The sequence below is a fragment of the Epargyreus clarus genome, unplaced genomic scaffold (genome assembly GCF_041222505.1).
Source record: "Epargyreus clarus isolate Ecla_fem2 unplaced genomic scaffold, WU_Ecla_fem_2.2 ptg000003l, whole genome shotgun sequence".
NCBI lineage: Eukaryota > Metazoa > Arthropoda > Insecta > Lepidoptera > Hesperiidae > Epargyreus > Epargyreus clarus.
The window spans coordinates 5,712,395-5,734,178 of NW_027332211.1; the positions used below are offsets into that span (position 1 = coordinate 5,712,395).

The 21,784-nt window shown below is 35.4% G+C and overlaps 1 protein-coding gene and 1 long non-coding RNA gene across 2 annotated transcripts in view; one reads left to right on the forward strand and one right to left on the reverse strand.

Annotated features, from left to right (window-relative positions):
• The window catches only part of LOC140751240 (uncharacterized), an 80,769-nt gene that overhangs the window by 38,039 nt on the left and 20,946 nt on the right, over positions 1–21,784 (reverse strand). The window lies entirely within an intron of this gene.
• nAChRa5 (nicotinic acetylcholine receptor subunit alpha 5) overlaps positions 1–21,784 on the forward strand; it is a 65,139-nt gene that overhangs the window by 4,899 nt on the left and 38,456 nt on the right. The window contains exon 2 of the mRNA XM_073085102.1: positions 8,085–8,224. Coding sequence (XP_072941203.1) covers positions 8,085–8,224 — 140 coding nt within the window. The remainder of the gene's footprint in view (positions 1–8,084; positions 8,225–21,784) is intronic.

The following is a 21,784-nucleotide window of genomic DNA, read 5'->3' on the forward strand; positions in this document are numbered from 1 at the left end:
TTTGAAGCGTCGATAAAATCCGCTTTGTTTGTAAATGAAAGGTGGGCCGGTTTTTTTGGGCTGTTTTTATATAGATTTATTCAGTCAAATGAAAATATATAAGTATATATACATATACACGTATAAAAATATACACTAAAGACATTTTACTTCCTACTTTGTTAGAACTACTTTGGGCTTTATTTTAATCAACTTAAATTTGTAAAAGATTTGGTAATTTGACAGTTAAGTTAATGCATGTTAGAAATTTACAACAGAAGACGATAGTTGTCGCAGTAGGGAGTCGTAAATTTATTTCATATTTCTGCCTTATAACAGCAGCGTTTAACGCTGCTGTATTCTGGTTTGACGGGTGTGGTAAGGGAGACCTACTTCTTCAAAGCGTTCCAGCTTAGTCCTCATTGGTAACGGCGCATCTGTGTCCAACCGGTACGAATATCTGATCCTATCTGGCGTTGATTACAGATGTCCATGGGCGGCAGTAGTCACTTACCATCGAAGGACTGCATGCTCGTCTGCTACTCCATATTATAAGAAAACAAGTGATAACAATTTTTATTACGCACATACATACTTTAAAAAAATCTGAGGTGCCTGGGATTCAAGCCCCGGACTCCCGATTGAGAGGACGAGATTCAACCGCTAAGCTATCACTGCTATTACCTACGTAGTTCTTCACTAGATTACTGAAATCACTTGGATTTGTGAAAATAAGTACTAAACTTGTGATAGTCAAAAATATGTTTTTCTTTTGCTAAAAAATGCTAGAGTGCTCTCGAGACCAAATTAAACATTAAGATTAAGGATAATGCTACGTTATAAAAATATTTATCCAAAAAATTACAAGTCACATCCGTTTCTCATGATTGAATTTATTTTATAAGTGGATATTGTTTGATAAATGATTACAAGTAGTATCTTACAAGTACAAACAGTGGATAATTTTGTTATCCTTCGTTATAATATTTTATTTTTTGTAAGTCGTCTGGGATTCTTTCAGCGTTAAGAATTTTAACATCATCATCATTATCAACAACCTATTACTGTCCCACTGCTGGGCACGGGTCTTCTCTCATAATGAGAGGGATTAAGCCATAATCCACCGATGGCCATGTGCGTATTGGTGGACTTCACATACCTTTGTTTTTTTTTTATAAATATCTCAGCTATGCAGGTTTCCTCACGATATTTTCCTTCACCGTTTAGCAAGTGATAATTAATTTCTAATACGCACATAACTTTGAAAAATCAGAGGTGCGTGCCTGGGATTTGAACCTCAGACCCCTCGATCGAGAGGCTGAGATTCTTAACCACTAGGCTATCACTGCTTCATTTCAAGAATTTTAAAATATAGTAATAATATATAACGAAAATATTTATTTCATATTTTATTGTTAGTACTTAAATTAGTTGTTTAGAACACACGATAACGGAGTGGACTAAAGTATCGTAAAACCCCAAGTGAATACGCTGACTAAAGACCAACATCTTCCCGATAGGCCCATGTTATACATTTTAAGGCCTAGCATATAACATAAGCAAGATATAATATAGCAACATTCTGATATTCAGGAGTAAAATGAATATTCCGATATTCCTGATCGTGTAGTATGAATAACTCTCTCCCGTATAACACAAGGAGCACCACTTTCGGGTTCCATCATCAGATCTTAGACACCTAGGAGTACGGACACGTTAAGACAATTCTGATAAGCCAGTCAATGCAAACTTAATAGAACTATCTTGTTTACTTGTGGCTTTGAACGCATTGATAGCTATGACTAGTATCTGGCTCCGTGACACTATATAGTTTCGTTGTCATCGAAGTCACATACATATGGTACGTGTACGTATATCGAATTTCGGCTCAATCGTATAGCAGAAAGTGGGTCAAATCGTCAAGGTACAATTATTCATATGTATATCTGAAAAAAAGAAAAGATTTTACAGTAAGTAATTTGGCACATTTTGTAAACTTATAGTAATGGAAATAGTACTGTGTAGTACTTTTGATTTTCTGTCATCTAGCCTTACAGTCGAACTTCGTCTGAAACTTCTTTTTTATCCAAAACTTGGCCAAAACCGAAAACGAAACTTCGCTCGGTCATTAATTGATTAATTCGAGGTGTCATCTGAGTTATATATTTTCGCTAGATCAGCCTTAATTGTCTTATGAAGGTTAAGTACAGATATTGCGATTGAACGTTTATAAATTAAGAGAAATGTGTTAAATATTAAACGAGGGTCGCATTATTAATCCACCCTAATCAAATATGCTCTTATTGTACCTAGTAGTGGTTTCAATAGGATACCAACGTTAAAATACAATAGATTTAATCAGAGATGGTGAGATAAGATCTGAAAATTTGTGGTAAATTCAATGTATTGTTAGGATTAAGCTCAGTTTATCTACAGACATTGAACGTGTCCGACACGGGCTGCGACAGACAAAAACACATTTTTCTATAGGTAAAAACTAACACATATAGTTGACCATACCTTTGTGACCTCACCTTTGTGAATTTCAATAAAATATTTCTTTATAGACTATTACACTACAGTAACAAACATTTTGTGTTAGCGTCATTATACAAAGCAGTATTTCATAGGGCTTGTTTTATTATTGATTAAATACCATTAAATTATAATAGGTAAATAACTTATATTAATTTAAGTTTTATGAAATTAGTAATGTAATAAAATGGATGCATAATTTATTGTATCTTCGATATACTAATTTATTAAAAAAATTTAGAGCATAGATAATTCGAATGGCGGCACATTCGAATTTCGAACATGTATACGAATTACGCAATACGTATTATTAAAAATACCTAATAATTGATTGTGTTATTGTAAAAGCTGATATTGTAGAAAATAAATAGTGAAAATATAATTGATACATGTGACATTTGTGATAAATAACTGATATATTCAAAGATCTTATTCGATCTTTTGTCCGTCGATAAAATTTGTTTCTTTGATATTAACCTTATTTTGTATTTGTTACTTAAATAACGAAATATACTTATTGTATCAAGTTACTAAACAAAAGAGGCAGGTTTGATACAGTTCAATTTTTTTTTAGGAATTCGTGCTTTATCTCTCCGTTTAACTTTTATCGAGTAAACTAAAATGAGTTCAGAATCACTAATAAGAATTTTATAGACTGAGTTATCTCTCTAAATTCTCTTGCGGCAATTAGGTTTTACGAGTGAGTGTGAGTGGAATTTTAAACATTTTTTAATAGGTTAAAACCATAGACTAGTAAAGATTACTCACTCCTAACAAGAAAATGTACCCAGTTTTGAGAATTAAAACAGTTGCTTAAAAAAAATTTGCCACGTCTCCGTGCTAAAATGTCCCTAAATATTTGAAATTATTATTATAAATTATTTAATTATCATGAAAATTACGCAGTATTAGTTATTTATTATTAAAAGCAGTGATAGCCTAGTGGTTAAGAAACGCGGCCTCTCGATCGAGGGGTCCGAGGTTCAAATCCCAGGCACGCACCTCTGATTTTCAAATATATGTGCGTATTAGAAATTAATTATCACGTGCTTAAACGGTGAAGGAAAACATTGTGAGGAAACCCGCATACCTGAGAGATTTATAAAAAATCTTAAAGGTATGTGAAGTCTACCAATACGCTTTTGGCCAGCGCGGTGGACTATGGCCTAATCCTTCTCATTCTGAGAGGAGACCCGTGCCCAGCAGTGGGACAGTAATGGGTTGATGATGAGTTATTTATTCGTAAATTTTCTCTAAAAATGTTTTTATTTGTCAAGAATTCAAAAAAAGAACTTACTATAATAAGCCATTTGCGGCTTCATTCAATTTCAAGGCGGCGAAGAATCTTTACTAATCTATGGTTAAAACATGCAACATAATAATATGTTGATACTAGCAGAACCCGCGGCTTCGCCCGCGTAAAAAAATATGATATGAAATACAAATAACTGTAATCGTAAATTTGTACCTTCAACAATTTTAACGATAAAGTAGCATTAATATTTAATTAATAAAAGCGTCACTTAGTACCTAAATTGGTCAAGCTTTCTTCAGAAACATACACTACAACTCTAATTAGTGGACTGTAATGAAACTTTTTTTAAATATAAGTTTCATGTAGGATACAATAATTATTATTTACACTATTCCATAGAAACGGTCCATGTTATATGGGGCCTTACATACAATGGTTCTTTCCAGGGTCTCTGGCTGGGCGGTTAGAGCTCCCATTCTTGCCACCCGCAACTCCAGAAGTCCCCCTTTAGTCTCGTACAACAGGCAGGGGATACTATAGCCCTGTTCTAGCCCAAAATTTTAATCCAAGGTCTATGTGCCTACCACATCACCATCACTAATCCACGCATAACCACAACCATACCCCACGGCAGGACAAAACGCAGTGTGACTAAAGTAGTTCCGATGTGACCTAATCAGTACACCAAAATGTAGGCCAATTTGAATAAACTTACGCATTATCATATATGAAATTTGCATCCGTCCACGTTGTCGTGTATTTGTCTGAATAGACATTTCTAACTTCGAAGCTAAAAGATCCTCGTATACATACATATAACACTTCTTTTACCTCCTTAGTAGAATTTCAAAAACATTCCTATGTACATATGCATCAACAAATACTTTATCAGCAAAATTCTGAAAGCTAATATTCAACACCAGCGGTCGGCAACCTGACACCCACGGATGGTGTGTGGCCCCCGACTTTCCCTTGTGGCCCGCGGGTCTGCGCGTTACTAATAATTGGCCAAGTGCAAGTCAAACCCGCACCTGGAGGCTTCCGTACAACCAATTTTTTTTTTAATTTCTAGTATTTAATATTGCAGCAGCCATTAAAGTACACACATTGTAAAAATTTGAACTGTCTACCTCTAACGGTTCAAAAGTTAGTTGGAAAAATATCGAATAACAGTTTGTTATATGGGGACCCCTTTTTGTTTTCAACTTTTTTTATTTTTAATATTTGTTGTTATAGCGGCCACCGTTATGCATCTTCTGTAAGAATTTCAAATGTCTATCTATTACGGTTCCAGAGATAGAGCCCTATGACACACGGACGGAAGGTACGGAACCCTAAAAAACCGCTGTTCTGCACTTCAGCACGCACAATACATTTCCATGTTAAAAATATATGTTACGACGGCCCGTGGAATTTCGCCCTACACTAAACTTCTCTGCACTCTGTTCTTTTTCCAGACACGCCAAAGGAAGTAACTTCAATAACGGTTTTTAAAGAAACTTTCTTTACTTATAGTAGTACCTTAATGGGGTTGATTGTTGAGTTGCTAAAAATGCTAAAACAGATATGTAAACAGAAAGGCATAATGCATACATTCTTTTATAGCCGTCTTAAGGGTTGATCTAAAAAAGAAACAGTGACTCAGATGCTTCATTGAGTCCAATGATAATTTTTCATAGTGGTTGCTTCCAAATTAATGGATTATAAAATAAAGTTCCAACTCCTATTTAACGACTTTAAGGGTTGATTTTCAAAAAATGGAAAAATAAGTGACATATTATTTACAACCAGAAAACAAAATACCAATTTTCATAGACTTTTCTTCAAAATCTGCGGACTTCTAAACGAAGTTTCTACACCTATTATACCCTCTTAAGGGTAGATTTTCCATATATGGTGTTAAAAAAGTTCTATCATTTCAACCAGAAAGCCAATTACCATTTTTTACAGTCCTTGCTTCCAAATTAACGGTTTTTAAAATAAAGTTCCATCCCCTATTAAACGTCCTTAAGGGCTAATTTTTCAAAAACGGTGAAATAGGTGTTCTATTATTTTCAATTAGAAAGCAGAATACTAAATTACGTAACTTTGCTCTAAAATCTGCGAACTTCTAAACGAAATTTCTACCCCCATGTTATCCTCTTAAGGGTAGATTTTCCATAAACGTTGTTAAATAAGATCTATTATTTCGTACCAGGAACCTAAATCCTATTTTTACAGTCCTTGTTTCCAAATAAACGGATATTAAAATAAAATTCCATCCCCTATTAACAATCTTAAGGGTTGATTTTCCAAAAACTGTGAAATAGGTGTCCTATTATTTTCAATCAGAAAGCCAAATAACAATTTTCAGAGACTTTGCTTAAAAAGCTGCGGACTTCTAAACGAAATTTCTACCCCCATGTTATCCTCTTAAGGGTAGATTTTCCATAAACGGTGTTAAAAAAGCTCTATTATTTCGAACCAGAAAGCTAAATGCTATTTTTACAATCGTTGTCTCCAAAGTAACGGATTTTAAAATAAAGTTCTATTCCCTATTAATCGAACTTAAGGGTTGATTTTCCAAAAACGGTAAAATAGGTGTTCTATTATTTACAATCAGAAAGCTGAATACCAATTTTCATAGATTTTGTTTCAAAATCTGCGGACTTCCCAACAAACTTTCAACCCCTATTTTACCTTCTTAAGGGTAGATTTTCCATAAATGGTGTTAAAAAAGTTTTATTATTTCCAACAGGAAAGCCAAATGCAAATTTTTATAGACCTTGCTTCCGAATTAACGGAGTTTGAAATAAAATTCCAACCCCCATTTAACGACCTTAAGGGATGATTTTCCAAAAACAATGAAATAGGTGATTAATTATTTTCTATCGAAAACCCAAATACCGATTTTTATACAGTTTACATCAAAACTGGGGGACTCTCATACAAACCTACAACCCGTATTTAACCCAAATAAGGGTTGATTTTCCAAAAACGATAGAATTACAGTTCCACTATATCTTACCAGTGAGGCAATGGCTAACTTACATAGTGCTGGCTTTCAAATCGGAAATTTTTAAAATAAGCTGTCAACCCTTATTTTACCAACTTAAGGGTTGATTTTCCAAAAATGGTGAAACAGGTGTTTAATTATTTTCTATCGAAAACCCAAATACCGATTTTCATACAGTTTACATCAGAACTGGGGGACTTTCATACAAACTAACAACCCTTATTTAACCCATATAAGGGTTGATTTTACCAAAAACGCTAGAATTAAAGTTCCACTATATCTAATCAGTAAGGCAATGACTAACTTTCGTAGTGCTGGCTTTCAAATTGGCAAATTCTAAAATAAGCTGTCAACCCTTATTTTACCAACTTAAGGGTTGATTTTCCAAAAATGGTGAAATAGGTATTTAATTATTTTTAATCGAAACCCCAAATACCGATTTTCATTGAGTTTACATCAAAACTGGGGGAATTTCATACAAACTTACAACCCTTATTAAACCCACATAGGGGTTGATTTTCCAAAAACGGTAGAACTAAAGTTCTATTAAATCTAACCAGTAAAGCAATGGCTAACTTTCATAGTGCTGGCCTTCAAAATGGCAAAATTTAAAATAAGCTATCAACCCCTATTTAACCACCTTTAGGGTTGATTTTGAAAAACCCTTAGATTAGATTTTTATTACTTTAAATCAGAAAGCTAAATACCAATTTTCATCCAGTTTACTTTAAAACTGACGGACTTTCATATTAACTTTCAACCCCCATTTAACCCCCTTAATGGTGGAATATCAAAAAATCCGTTCTTAGTGCGCATCTTTATTATAAAATGAAGCTATATTCCAAATTTCATGATTGTAGCTTCAGTAGTTTCGGCAAAACCTTGATTAATACGTTTCGAACGTGAGTATCTTTTCGCTTTTATATATATAGATAAATAGACAATAGCAAATATTCTGTAACTTTTTACCCTACTGCAGAGAGCTATGATTTTCGATTGTTTTTATGTATGACTTCTTTTTGATATGCCCTATAGCCCAAACGGTTTGATACGTTGACGGCCATACTCGTAAGATGTGTTGTTGCGTCGCCTAAATTGTGGCAGTTACATACGAGTAGGCATACTGTTTACTTCATTTTTAATCATTTTTTTATAATTCATTGTTTTTAATTGTCTCTTCTTTGAATTTTTTTATCAACGATTTTTTTTATTTAAAAGCCTTTGAAGAGTTTTGATAAAGATTTAGGTTGACTGCCAATTCACTTAACACGAGTAGTATTCGTTTTAAAGTGTTTTATGACGTCATGATATGTTTTTCAGGTATAGCCGGCTGCGACGAGGAATACAGTCTGGTGAAGCATTTGATGGCCAAGTACGACGCCTCCGTGCGCCCCGTGGAGAACTCCTCACACCCCTTGCTCGTCACCTTCGGCGTCTCCTTGCATCATATTATTGACGTTGTGAGTATATCAATATTAATTTTAACTAATATTTATGATACTGAAAGTGCTCTCAGCTCTTAAAAGCTTATTACCTAGAATACGCTAACCGTGGGAAGTGGTTTTTAAATTGAAGTTAATGAGTAAGTCTGAATAAGTGCGCACTATCTCTCATGGATATTTATAGTCAACGTGAAATGGATTACCACAAAAGTGTTTCTTTATTTAAATTGCGAATAGACACGGTCAATGCGAACAAATCTTCGTGATAAGTCTATGTAATTTCGCTAGTGTTTTGCATATCAGGGTACGTACAGAATTGATAGCAACAGTCTGGTATTCTTGCTCAATCAAGTCTGTGTAACATCTCACAGGGGTTGAGAACTAAGTTGGAACGCGCCGTATAAGTCTCTCCCTTACCACACTCTTCAAACCAAAGCATTAGCGTTTTCAAATATGCTAATATTTAAAAAAATAGATTTGGTTTCATCTTGAAAAATTCAACTTCCATATTTATTTTCAGTATAAAATCTGCTGCGAATGTGACTGCAAATAAAAGTTCGTTTATGTCGAGAGTCCGTTACAGCGTTTGAAACGATAAATGTAAATCAGCTGTAAACGATATTTGCTTAGCGTTGGAACAAATCGTTGGTAGTTCATGAAAAGATAAATGGTAACTGACTTCCCTGTCCGTTTATACATTTTATAGTACTATTTTTTTGCTAGAATCTATGATAGTAAAAATTTTAGTATTGTAGACCTTTTGCCAAGTAGCAAACAGTTCACCTGAAGTACCTAAGTAGTGATGGCAGCCCATGGACATCTCTAATCAACTACTGGAACAGGAATTCTACCAAACGTCGATGACACATGTGTTCCTCAGGACTAGATAATCGTCTCATATGTAAGTCAGCCGGTATTAACACCTTTTCACCGACACGCATAACTGTTTCGCGTTACTACTACCTTTCAAAGTTAATTTCCCTTCTAGATACCCGTACACAATTGTACAGAGTAATATTAGTTTCATTTGTACAACGACCTTAAACTAAGTGCTGGGTAATAATCACATTACAAGGGTTAAACACTAAACACAGACGAAGTGAGAGGTGAAACAATTTCTTTATTCTACGAACATATTTACTAAGCGACTTTTTGCGATGGCCGTTACTAATTAAAAACGTCCCGCTCCTAAAGGCTGCTCGAGTCACGATACTTTGTTAAGATAAGGCTGCTATTCGCTCGGAATGATGTTCGAGACTTGGAGTGCTATTCTGTGACCGTTACGTAATCTCGGGCTAAATCTGCAGTGAAATGTGAAGTTCGTAGTCTTTCACGTTATTAATATCTAATAGTCAATCTATCAAATATTTTGACTACCAATGTCCAAAACATGACAAATTCTGTTTTTATATTCCGATCTCGGCTAAAATAATGGATAGATTAATTATTATAACTGGCGTTTGTCGGTATTGTCAATAGCAAGGCACATTCAAGTATGCAGATTAGATGAACATATGTGTGACAAATTATAACATTGCTTTTTTTCTGCTTGATAACAGTGTCAAACGCCTTCGTCTTGTTCTGATTTGAAGAGTGTAGTAAGAGGGAGGGAGAATTACACGAGACATTGTCCATATTTGAGGTCAATATTAAGTAGGACTTCAATCCAATCGGAGATCGGTTACAGATGCTCACGAGCGACAGTGACTACTTAGTATCAAATATACTGCTTGCTCATTTGCAATACGTATATCCAAACATTAGTATCCACAACTTTTATCTGCTTCGTTTGAGAAAAACTAATTCACTTATTTGTTTTTAAGTAATTGAAATCATAATGTATCGACATTTGGGTTCTTGTTAGTGTAGAATGTTACAGAATAGCTCTGCCGGTCGGGATAATCTGCGTGATCATTCCTAATTCGCGTGTAATTGTTTCTCGAAAGGACAGCTCTAGTTATACAGATGTCAGATTGGGCGGTTAATCGTGTAATTGCTTAATTAATACAATTATACGCGACTTTTCCGTTACTTTAACGGCACAGGAAGCCCATGCTCAGGGCCCCGATATAAGAGGGGTCCGGAAAGCTTATATATTCGCTTACAAGACACGTTGTACATTTTAAATTCAAATTTTAATCATTCACGGGCGTTAGACTTACAACTTTTGTGATTACAGATATATTTTGATACGAACTTATTTCAGAAAACTCGATTTAGCTGACGAAGACGTGAAGTAAAGAGCCGATGAATAGGTAGGTATAGGAGGCATACTTATAAACTTCAAAGCATACCTCGATCGAGTCGTTTGTAGGAATTTCAATTTTATAGTTATACTTACTTAGAACAGTATATGTGTTATATTTAAATAAGAACAAATAAGATTATTTACATAGATTAAAATCGGCCTTAAAATGGTCGGACTGAGTTAATGATAACATATGAAAAATATTTATTAAATGGGAGATATTTTGTAGTAAAAAACACAGAAACAGAATGTGGTAATAGAATCGATTGAGAGCGATAATTAAAGCTAGCAAGAAAAGGTCTAAGTCCGTTTCAACAGTCCAACTACATTTTAGTACATTACCAAGCCTTTACGCTTAGCAATCTCCCGAAAATACCGCTGCGGCGAAACAACTGCTAATCCCTACTTTTGTCGGTAAAACGAATTTCGAGAGCTGACATTCCGGCATATTTTTCTCAAACCGAGCTCTCTGGGGACACAATTAAACAGCCGGGGGTAGTTCCAGATAAAAAATTGCAAGAGATATCACGATTTCAGTTATTTACATTCAGATTGAATTTTTCTCGATTGGCTCCCGTTTTCTGCTTGGTCGGAGATGAAATTATTTTGGAAATAAATTTCAGTGACTGAAATTTTGGATTCCGTAGTTAAATAAATTTGGCACCGAGTTTTTAGGACTTACACGTCACCTCTCGAACCTCGTATAATCCCTAACATTTGTTACCGTCGGTAGCGCGCAGGTATTCTTAAAATAGGGACACTATTTTAAGAATATGATGCCTATATTATTCAAATTTATTCATATTGAATATATTGTGTCGCGTGTGGCTCATAGTGCCTACGTCTTCATTTTGTAAATAACTCGAAACATTTTGTTCACTTCGATTGAAGTGTATTGAGGCTTGTAACAAATTAACGTTTTGGTATAAATATATTTTTTATTCACTATTCAATTGAGTTAGTAAATATATATGACTATTTAGTCTGGAGACTGTATTTATTTTACTTTAATGATTTTATAGTATTATTTTTCCTTTTTTGACGTTTACATCAGAATTTGAGACATCTTTAAAATTTTAACGCTTTTAATCAATAGATAGGTACTGGCAAGTTTATAGTATCTAACTAGGTATAGTAATAGTAACTATTACCGTGGTACTAGTAAGTTAAATTTTAATGAAATCATATTACATTGATTTAAAAATTTATTCAAAGAAATAAAATCAAAATCAGTTAATAAACACGTAATAAACATGACGTTGCTTCCGGCACATTTGAACACATATAATTTTTGGGACGGAATCGTAATACACACTAAACAGATAAACGAAGGCATAATTTTATTTGGACGAAAGGAAAATGAAACGTTAACCTCGATCTGTGTCGCTGAAACAACATTAGAAGCGATACCAATTTCCAAATCATAAAATAATGTCCCCGAGGATACTGTCAGAGTCAGGCGTTTCGTATTTATTAATAGCATAAACTTATTAGCAGCTATCGCAGGTATTTAGCAGCGGTCAGCTTTTTATTCACATTTTGGCGATTGCACCATAATTTGGCGATTAGCTACGATCGGTCGCGTTTCGGCCGCTGCGTTTTAGCGACTGCATGCATTGTACGAGTATTTTTGCGACTATCTGCTTCAAATTTCTTCGGGAAACGTGACATAGTCTTTGATCGCCGATCGCCATAACTGGCGTTTTTATGTCCGCACTGTGAAACATTTGATCGCTGCATCTAAATTGCGAAAAGGTGCTAAATTGACATCTTGACTAGAGTAGCCGACAATGTATTCAATCTGTCTCATTCTGAGAGGGAAACCAGGGTCCCATAGCTTTGGGACAGTAATGGAAGGAAATACCCATCAGTCAGGTTTGCCCTTTTGTACATTTCTTTTTAGAGGTGATACAATACATTTTAAATAAAATATAAAAAATAGGAAATGAAAGAAAAGGGTACCTTTAATATTACAGAGTCCTACTTCGTGAGTGATCTCCAGTGTTGCCACACCAATTTGTTGTTAAGCACTGTTTTGTTCTGGTTTGAAAGGTCTAGTAAAGAATAGACACACGCTAGCAGCTAAAAATAAAATTATATTTCCATGAGTAAAATCATACACAAATCTACGTGTAGCGAAGATTCGTATGTAACTACACAATTGAATAACACACGTTCCTATCCAATGTATTACCTATGAAATCATTGGGATATGACAAATTTCCGTAGTCTGCGTTCATTTATTTCGTACTTTCGTTGTGGAAATAACATTTTATGAGAAAATACAATAGATTGAGTACTATTTTATAAGAATGGACTTAACAGGATTTCTTTGGAAGATGGGTTTCTCAAAGTGGACTATGACACCTTGAGCGCGACTTGATGAATGGCGATTTGTGTTTTTCTAATATTTTCACGAGAATCAAAACTTGATTCTACAAACTATATCTACCCAGTTTGACTGACTTATTGGTTTCAAAAATTTCCGAGACGTTAGAATTTTAAAAGGTACAAGAAATAAGTTTGAGAACCTCTGCTGTAGAGGATGCGTATTGTGATTCTAGGTCATCCTTTTAAAGAACGTGACTTGGATGACTAACGATGTCGCTGTGAAAATAAAATTCGGACCATTACACGACGAAATGAGACTTCTACACAAAAGGTCAACATACAATACCTAACACCCTAACTTGCTCTACAAAATTGCAAGCGAAGAGGTCAAAACTAATTAAAAACATATAAGTTAAAATTCTGTAGACCATATTTAGACCACTTCTCTAAAAGCTGCTATCTTAGTGATCTGAAATTCAGATCTGTTTGGAGGACCAGGTGTAGAATCCAAACACATGCAGTTATGTGACGTGATGTGATTTACATAGATTTTATGGCAAAACAAAACATCCCGAGGAAAGCTGCATGCCTGGAAACTGTATAAAAATATGTAAAACTAAAGTGCCTACATTGAGTCTACCAATCCGTTCTACAATAAACTGTATTATTCTTGTGTTTTTAGTATCCTACTTTCTTTAATCATTTCAATACTTTGCCATTTTAAACACGAAAATCAAAAAGACACTACGTTTGTAATTTGTCAGACGTTTAGTAACAACTTATTACTAGGAGCTGTAAAGTTTTAAAGTAAAGATAATTTGTAGATGTACATTATTGTACATCTATCTATTCAGACATTATTGAGTCGGACAACAAGGTAAGGGTTAGGTTAATAAACTCATCGATCATTGATCTGTCATCGCGGCGTCCATGCTTAAATTGAGACGAGCTCTTTACAAAATAAGTACTGCTTTTATTTTGACTACTTATAAGACGTTTTGAAGATATTCAACACTGTCAATCGCGATAAATTAACCTTAAGTACTGCTTCTCCAATATTTGATATGAAACTAGTGTAATCTCCCGTTGTCGCTTTTAAGTGATTTAAGCATTTATTAAATTTCTTTTATTTCACTTAAAGAATCTTTTATAACTCTCACTCATATTTTCGAGTGAACATTTGTTTAAAATCAGTCGTAACAATTGTTTACTACGGTTTTCTTTCGGTAAATATATTAATAACGAAACAAAAGAAATTTACTTACAAATAGTTTAAATATGATCTTAAAACGCTATTATTGTATGGACTTTTTAGTATTGCAGACGTAAAATAAATGACCTCTACTTTTATAGCTTATAGAAAATGTACTTTCCCGCCATTTATCTATTCAGCCACTCGGGGCAAGGTAAGCGTCGGCTGCGATTACTCTCATCGATCTGCCATCGTATCGCCCGAGGTTAGATTAAACGTGTATTATAACTATAAGAAATATTCTTAATAGAAACGCAGCTTTTTATAAAATTCCTTTTGTGTTGCTGAAGTATTTAATAATATGCCATATATTGTAAATACCTTAGTGATCGTTCGCGGTTTAAATATTAAAGGTTTTTTAAAAAGATAAATTTCTTTTTAATAAAATTTATGTGATGGATAGACATTGAGAAATTGTTGAATTACGATTTACTTTAAATTAATATTTTCCAATCTGTCTGTTATAAGATTGAATATCTACGAGTAAAATATTTTATAGCAGATGCTTTTTAGCATTTTTCTATTTCACTTGATGGTGTCTATTGCCAGTCATACATGTCTCAAATTTACCTGATTTACTACAGACTTAGATAGAATTACGTGAAGTCGATGATAGATGCGCTACTACGCCTACAGACTAAGTTGAAACGCTTCTTATGAGTGTATCTCCCTTATCTCAACCTTCAAAATAGAGTACAGTACCCTTACCATGAGTTTTTACGTTTTTACAAATATGACTGTTATAGCGCAGAAATAGGGGCTAAGTGCCTCCGGAGGCGAATCATAAACCCTTTCTCTTTCTTTACAATTATTGATTAAAATTGTATTAAAATTGTTTCTGACGACAAATTTTCTTTTATACTTTACAAAGATTTTGCATCTTTTATCTATTAAGCTATTACACTTAACAGTCTGCCATCAGATTTCTGGCGATTAAATTAACCGCGTTTTATAAAAAGAACAAAGAGATTATAAAGAAACACTGCTTTGTACTGTCGGAGAGAGGTATTTAAAAATATGTAGTAAAAACTACACTTCAATATTTTATCCTGTAAGCGCGGCTCCGACCCCTGTAGTATTTTCAATTTTTTCCGTAGGAATGCTGGGAGGTTTTGGTATAAAAGTGGCCGTGTACCTAAAAATATTTTATCTATGCATGAAGGTTATTCGGACTTTTGTCACAAAAAGATATTAGTCAATACTTTAACATTAAAAAGATAAAATGTCTACTAATATTTATATGAGACAGAAAGTATCCATCAAATACTGTTTTCACTTTTAGTTTAAAAAACACTTTAATTTAAACAAGGCTTATTTTAATTGGTATTACTTATTTCCAACTTGTTTCTGGCACTTGCCTCATCGTATTTACTCAGTTAAGTTTATTTTGCGCGCGTAGCATACTGATGTTGAGAATTTCATCAACTAAATAACATTTGATACACGTTGGTTCACAAACACGACATTTAAAGCACTCCTACTATTACATATGCTGTACAAATCCGGTAAACAGACGGCAAGCACTCCACGGACTCGAAATGAAACACTTCTATTTGGTTCTTAAGACATTTTATTAATTATTGAGCCGAGGTCTTATAGTTTTACAAAACGTTCTCAACAGCGTGATTTACAATGATTTTTTATACCGCCATCTAGTTCCTTGTTGATGAACTATGTATAAAACATTAACATACCGCCCGCCAAGGGCAAAGTTTAACCTTTGACCTTATAAAATTACACTTGAACAAACTAAAATACAACAAAATAAAGTTTATCTTTCTAACGGTAAAAAACACAATTTTGAAACAGGTCTTTTTAGAGTTCCAGATTTTGTCTTTAGTGTGACGACTCTTACAATATTGTCGTCACCAGGATGAGTGTCAATAATGCGACCATAGAGCCACCGACATGGGGGCAAATTATCCTCTTTTATAATTACAACATCCCCAATGGAAGGTTCTGAATTTTTATTTGTCCATTTGTACCGGTGTAAGAATTTGTTGAGATATTCCTGCGACCATCGTCGTCAAAAAGATTGCAACATCCTTTGAGTGTGTTGCCACCTCCTCAGATTGTTGACTTTTACATGTTCTATATCGAAGTCCGGAACGGTTAACGGTGCTTCACCTATAAGAAAGTGTCCCGGTGTCAATATGAAATCTGGCTCGTTGCTGAGCACTGACATAGGCCGTGAATTTAGGCATGCCTCTATTTGAGCCAATACAGTTGCCATTTCTTCGAATGTTAGAGTCGAGTTGCCAATGACTTTCTTCAGGTGGTGTTTTACCGATTTTACACCGGCCTCCCATAATCCTCCGAAGTTTGGCGAATGAGGCGGTATAAAATGCCACTCGCAATAGTTGTTGGCCAAAGCTTCAGCTATGTTCTGTATGAGTCTTCGTTCGGCAGCAGAACCCTTTTTCAATTCAGTGGCTGCCCGAACAAAGTTTGTGCCATTGTCACTCCACAAATGTGAACAATGGCCCCGTCTAGCCACAAATCGTTTAAATGCCTGCAAAAAGCCTTCAGCAGTTAGGTCACTGACGATTTCCAAATGTATGGCCCGTGTTGCCATGCAAACAAACAAACAAATGTATCCTTTATAGGACTTGTGACCTCTTCCTTTACTGGTGCGTATTTGAATTGGCCCCGCATAATCGACACCGCTGTGACAAAAAGGACGCATCGGTGTTACTCGAGCGGCTGGCATCTGCCCCATGAAAGGTGTTTTTGTGACAGCCGAGTTTTTCACACAAGTGACGCATTTGCGGCAATATGATTTGACCAATTGTTTGGCACCTATTACCCAATATTTATTTTGAATATAAGTCAAAGTCAACTGCAGTCCTCCATGAAGCGTTTGTTTGTGTGCTTCTGTTATAATGAGTTCCGTTAAGTGTGAATGTTTTGGAATTAAGATAGGGTGTTTCCTATTATAAGGCAACACTGCGTTTGATAGTCGTTCTCCTACTCTTAATATTCCATCTTCATCAAGAAAAGGATTCAAAAATCTCAATTTATTGGTTTTGGGTAAGTTTTTTATATCCTTTATTAGTTTATTTTCAACGTTAAATGAATTTGATTGACAATTTTTTATTAGGATAATAAGAGCTTGATTTAATTCCGTTGCTGTTAAATATTTTGTAGTTAATTTATTTTCAGATGTTTTGTAACAATTTATGATAAACCGCCTGCAATATGCCATAATTCTTATAGTTTTTGTTAACGATGAATATTTGTCCCATACTGAATCTTCTAAGGTTACACAATGACTTTTTAGTGTTTTAACTGCTTCTATATCAGTATGTACTTCCAGAGGTTTCAGGTAAGTGATAGGATGGCAGGAGATGAATTTTGGCCCATGAAACCATAACTCATTATCTATGAGTTCTGAAGGACGTAATCCTCGGGACGCGCAATCAGCGGGATTCTGCCTGGATGTTACATGGCACCAATTAGTAGGTTCTAAAGTAGTTAAGATCTCCGACACCCGATTCGCTACAAATACGTTCCATCTGCTTGGATGACTATTTAGCCAAGCCAGCACGATGGTTGAATCCGTCCACGCGTGAATGTCATGTTTTTGGACATTCATTACCTGTGACACTTCTAACAACAACTTGCTAAGTAAAACAGCTCCACACAATTCTAGTCTAGGAATTGACACTTGTTTTACAGGTGCTACTTTAGTTCTTGCTGTAACTAAAGATACTGTGACTTGTTCTAAGGAATCAACGACACGCATATATACTACCGCCGCATACGCCGTCTTCGATGCGTCGCAGAAGCCGTGTAGCTCGTAATGAACATCAGTCGCTGTAGTGCTAACCCATCTTGGTATACGTATTTTTTCAAGCATTGGTTGTTCTTCGCGGTAAGTAACCCATTCTTTTAATAAATTATCGGGTACTACATCGTCCCAATCTAGTGCTGCTAACCATAATTTTTGAATTATTGTCTTTGCTACAATCATGCTAGGTCCTATCCACCCCAGTGGATCATATAAACGTGATATGTCTGAAATAATTTTTCGTTTCGTTATAGGTTCCTGCAGAGTTGGAAGATTTACTACGTAGCGGAAGGTGTCATCGGTATGGTTCCAGGTAAGTCCCATTATTTTTGTTAATTCATCTTCCCTTATTTTCAGGTTTTCTTTCAGATCTTCATTTCCATCCCATGCTTTCATTGCTTTTCTTAATTCGTTGCTATTACTATTCCATTTTTGCAACTCAAAACCAGCCTTGCTTAGTAGTTCGGTAAGTTCTTTATAAACAGTTATCCCTTCTTCAATAGTTTGAACTCCTGTCAACAAATCATCAACATAGAAGTGTTTGAGTACTCTTTCAGATGCTGACGGATAATCTGCGCCATGATCGTGTGCTACCTGCTGAAGAGCCTTCACCGCCAAGTATGGAGCAGACGCCGTGCCAAATGTTACTCTGGTATGTCGGTAATGTTTCATTTTCTTATCTCTGTGCTCCCTCCATAGAATTCTTTGAGAATCGGCATCTTGCTGATCAATCTTCACTTGCCTATACATTTTAACAATATCCGCAGATATACATATTGGCGAGCTTCTCCATTGCATGATGATGTGCCGTAACTCGGGTTGCAAGGTAGGTCCTACTAATAACTGGTCATTTAATGAAACATTATTCCCACCCTTGCAGGAAGCATCAAATACGATTCTTACCTTTGTTGTTTCTCTATCTTCCTTGACCACCGCATGATGAGGTAAGTAGATTGCCCTTGGATTTTCGATTTCACTGGTAGGCACAATTTCCATATGATCTAAATTTAAATATTCGTCTAAACATTGTTGATATTTATACTTCAATGATTCATCTTTGTCTAACCTTTTTTCTAACGATTTGAATCGTTTTTCAGCTATCTCCTTCGAAGTTGTCACTGCAGGGATGCCATTCTTGTAAGGAAGGCGAACAATATATCGCCCATTAATATCCCTCTTAGTCGTCTCTGCAAAATACTGTTCACACCGCTTCTCTTCATCTGTGAACATCATTCGTTTCGGTTGGGGAACATCGGATTCAATCTCCCAGAATTTCTTCAAATACACATCGCTGTCTGTGCAGCAATGCATTACATTAATGCTCACAGGAGGTTTGTTTAACGAATTAACCACTCCTGACAATATCCAGCCCAGACTGGTTGCTTGCGCTATTGGTGTACCAATCGGACCCTTTACCAAGCCCTCTTGTATTATTTTTCCATATACTTCGGCTCCTAACAAAAGATCAATCCGACTAGGGGCGTAGTATTTTGGGTCGGCCAACACAAGTCTATTTATTCCAGGCCATTGTATTGCCTCAACTCTTCTAGTTGGGAGAAGAGACGTAATACTTTTGAGCACATGTGCTCTCACTTGTATTGCCACACTTGGATCAAACCGGGACCGAATTTCAATGTTTACTACCGCCTTGGAGACAATATTTTTCTCTCCACCCAGACCTGTAATATTGTTTCTTGTCATAACCTTCTCTAGACCCAAATACTGAACTGTGGATTCAGTAACGAAGGACGATTGTGATCCCTGATCTAGGAGTGCCCTAACGTCATATCCTTCTCCGTTTCTGGAGATCGCTTGGACGAGCGCCGTCGCGAGCAAGACTTGTTGGCGCACTTTGTCTGTTGAGAAACACGAAACAACCGGAGTTGGACCAGCCGAAGAAAAAGTTGCACCATCTGAAGGTGCGACAACACTCTCTTCAATTGCATTGTTACTTGTTGTCCCGACCGCCCTACCATTGGGGTGCAATAAAGAATCGTGATCTCGCTTGCAAATCTTACATTTAATTTTAATGCGACAATCTCTGGCCGAATGATTGTAACCCATGCAGACAAAACATAAATTATTTTCCAGAACGAATTTACGTCTGCTTTCTATAGATTCCTTGTGAAACCTTTTACAAAATATTAATTTATGAGCTTCCATACAAAATGGACATGTTATATTTGCAACATGTAATGTTTTGGTATTGTTTCGAACTTGACTAACCCTAGTAGTTTCTTTAGCAGTGAGAAATTCGTTAGCCCTAAATCTAGTAGTTAAAAATTCCTCAAAGTTCTTGTAAGTTGGGAGATCGTCAGTAAGACTTGCCACGTGGAATTCCCACTGACGTCGTGTTTCAGTGTCTAATTTTAAACTTAAAATATGAATAACTAGAATGTCCCAACTTTTGGTGTCTATACCTACGTTATTCAATGACGCTAAACAATCGTTTGTCGTGTCTAATAAATCTTTTAAACCTTGTGCGGACTCAACAGTTAAATTTCGTTGACTCAAAAATCTTTTAATTACCTGATGTGAAATGTACCTTTTATTATTATATCTTTCGGTTAATAGCTCCCAACATCGTTCAAAATTACAGTCTTGTATTGTAATATGCCTTAACAATTGCTCCGCTTCACCGGTCAAAGAACTTTTCAAGTAGTGTAATTTCTGAACGTTGCTTAAAGAACTGTTTGATATTATTAAAGAACTAAATAAATCCTGAAAAGATGACCACTCGGAATAATGGCCAGAAAATTTTGGTAAATCAATTTTAGGTAGTTTTACGTTTAAGATACTGCTACAATGAGATTTAGATAAAACGGATGGAGCATTAAAATGAGATAATTTTTCTTTAATATCTGACTTATACTCTATGAAAACATCCTCCGTTGTATCATAAATATCATCCTTTTTGTAATCAATGGATTTTAGTTCCTTCGTATTATACATACAAATAAGTTTGTTATGACCAGAGGTAAATTCTAACCATAAGGCCTCTAATGCCTCTAGCCTCCCTTCCAAATATTCTTTTGTGAGTCTTTCTTTCGGAGACTTCTTAAAGTTAGTTTGCGCTCGAATGATACGCGCCTTTAGATCTACTTGTAAGTTAACTATTGCCTCCATGACAAATAGATAAATTTTCCCAAGTCTTTTAGAACAATAAAAATAACTTAAAATCGGGCATGGATTCCCCTGGTTTCAGAGAAAATATTCTAAGTCTTGAATATAAGTAAATTACAATTTCAACATACTACTAGATTTCCAATATACAACACAAATTTAAAGTTACTGAGCACCAAGATATACAGTTCAAATTTGCAATTATTTTTAAAGGGTTCCCTGTCTAACAATTCACTTCACTGTGAAGATGTTATTTAGGAATATTTTTCTTACTCACAGTTCGCGCACCAATTTCACCTTATCCTCGTGACGTCTAATCACGCATTGCCTCCGTGGATTAATGTTGCTGCAACTTCGCAACGTCCTGTCCGTTTTACCAGACAGCAACTCTCCCGGCTGCTTTTTCCGGAGCCTGACGATATCCTCCCACGAGGATCTCGTCGGAAACTCAGCAGTTTCTTCTGAAACCACCTGGTTTCCCGTACTTGTGGTTGCGGCAGTATTCCACTGCCCACAAGCGTAGAGTTCACAAAAAATCCGCTTGGTTTTGTCTCAAACACAGACAAATCCGAGTTCGAAGGACCATGTACAAATCCGGTAAACAGACGGCAAGCACTCCACGGACTCGAAATGAAACACTTCTATTTGGTTCTTAAGACATTTTATTAATTATTGAGCCGAGGTCTTATAGTTTTACAAAACGTTCTCAACAGCGTGATTTACAATGAATTTTTATACCGCCATCTAGTTCCTTGTTGATGAACTATGTATAAAACATTAACATATGCATAGAAGGGGAGAATTTTAATTAATAGTTAGTTTAACAGAGAATAT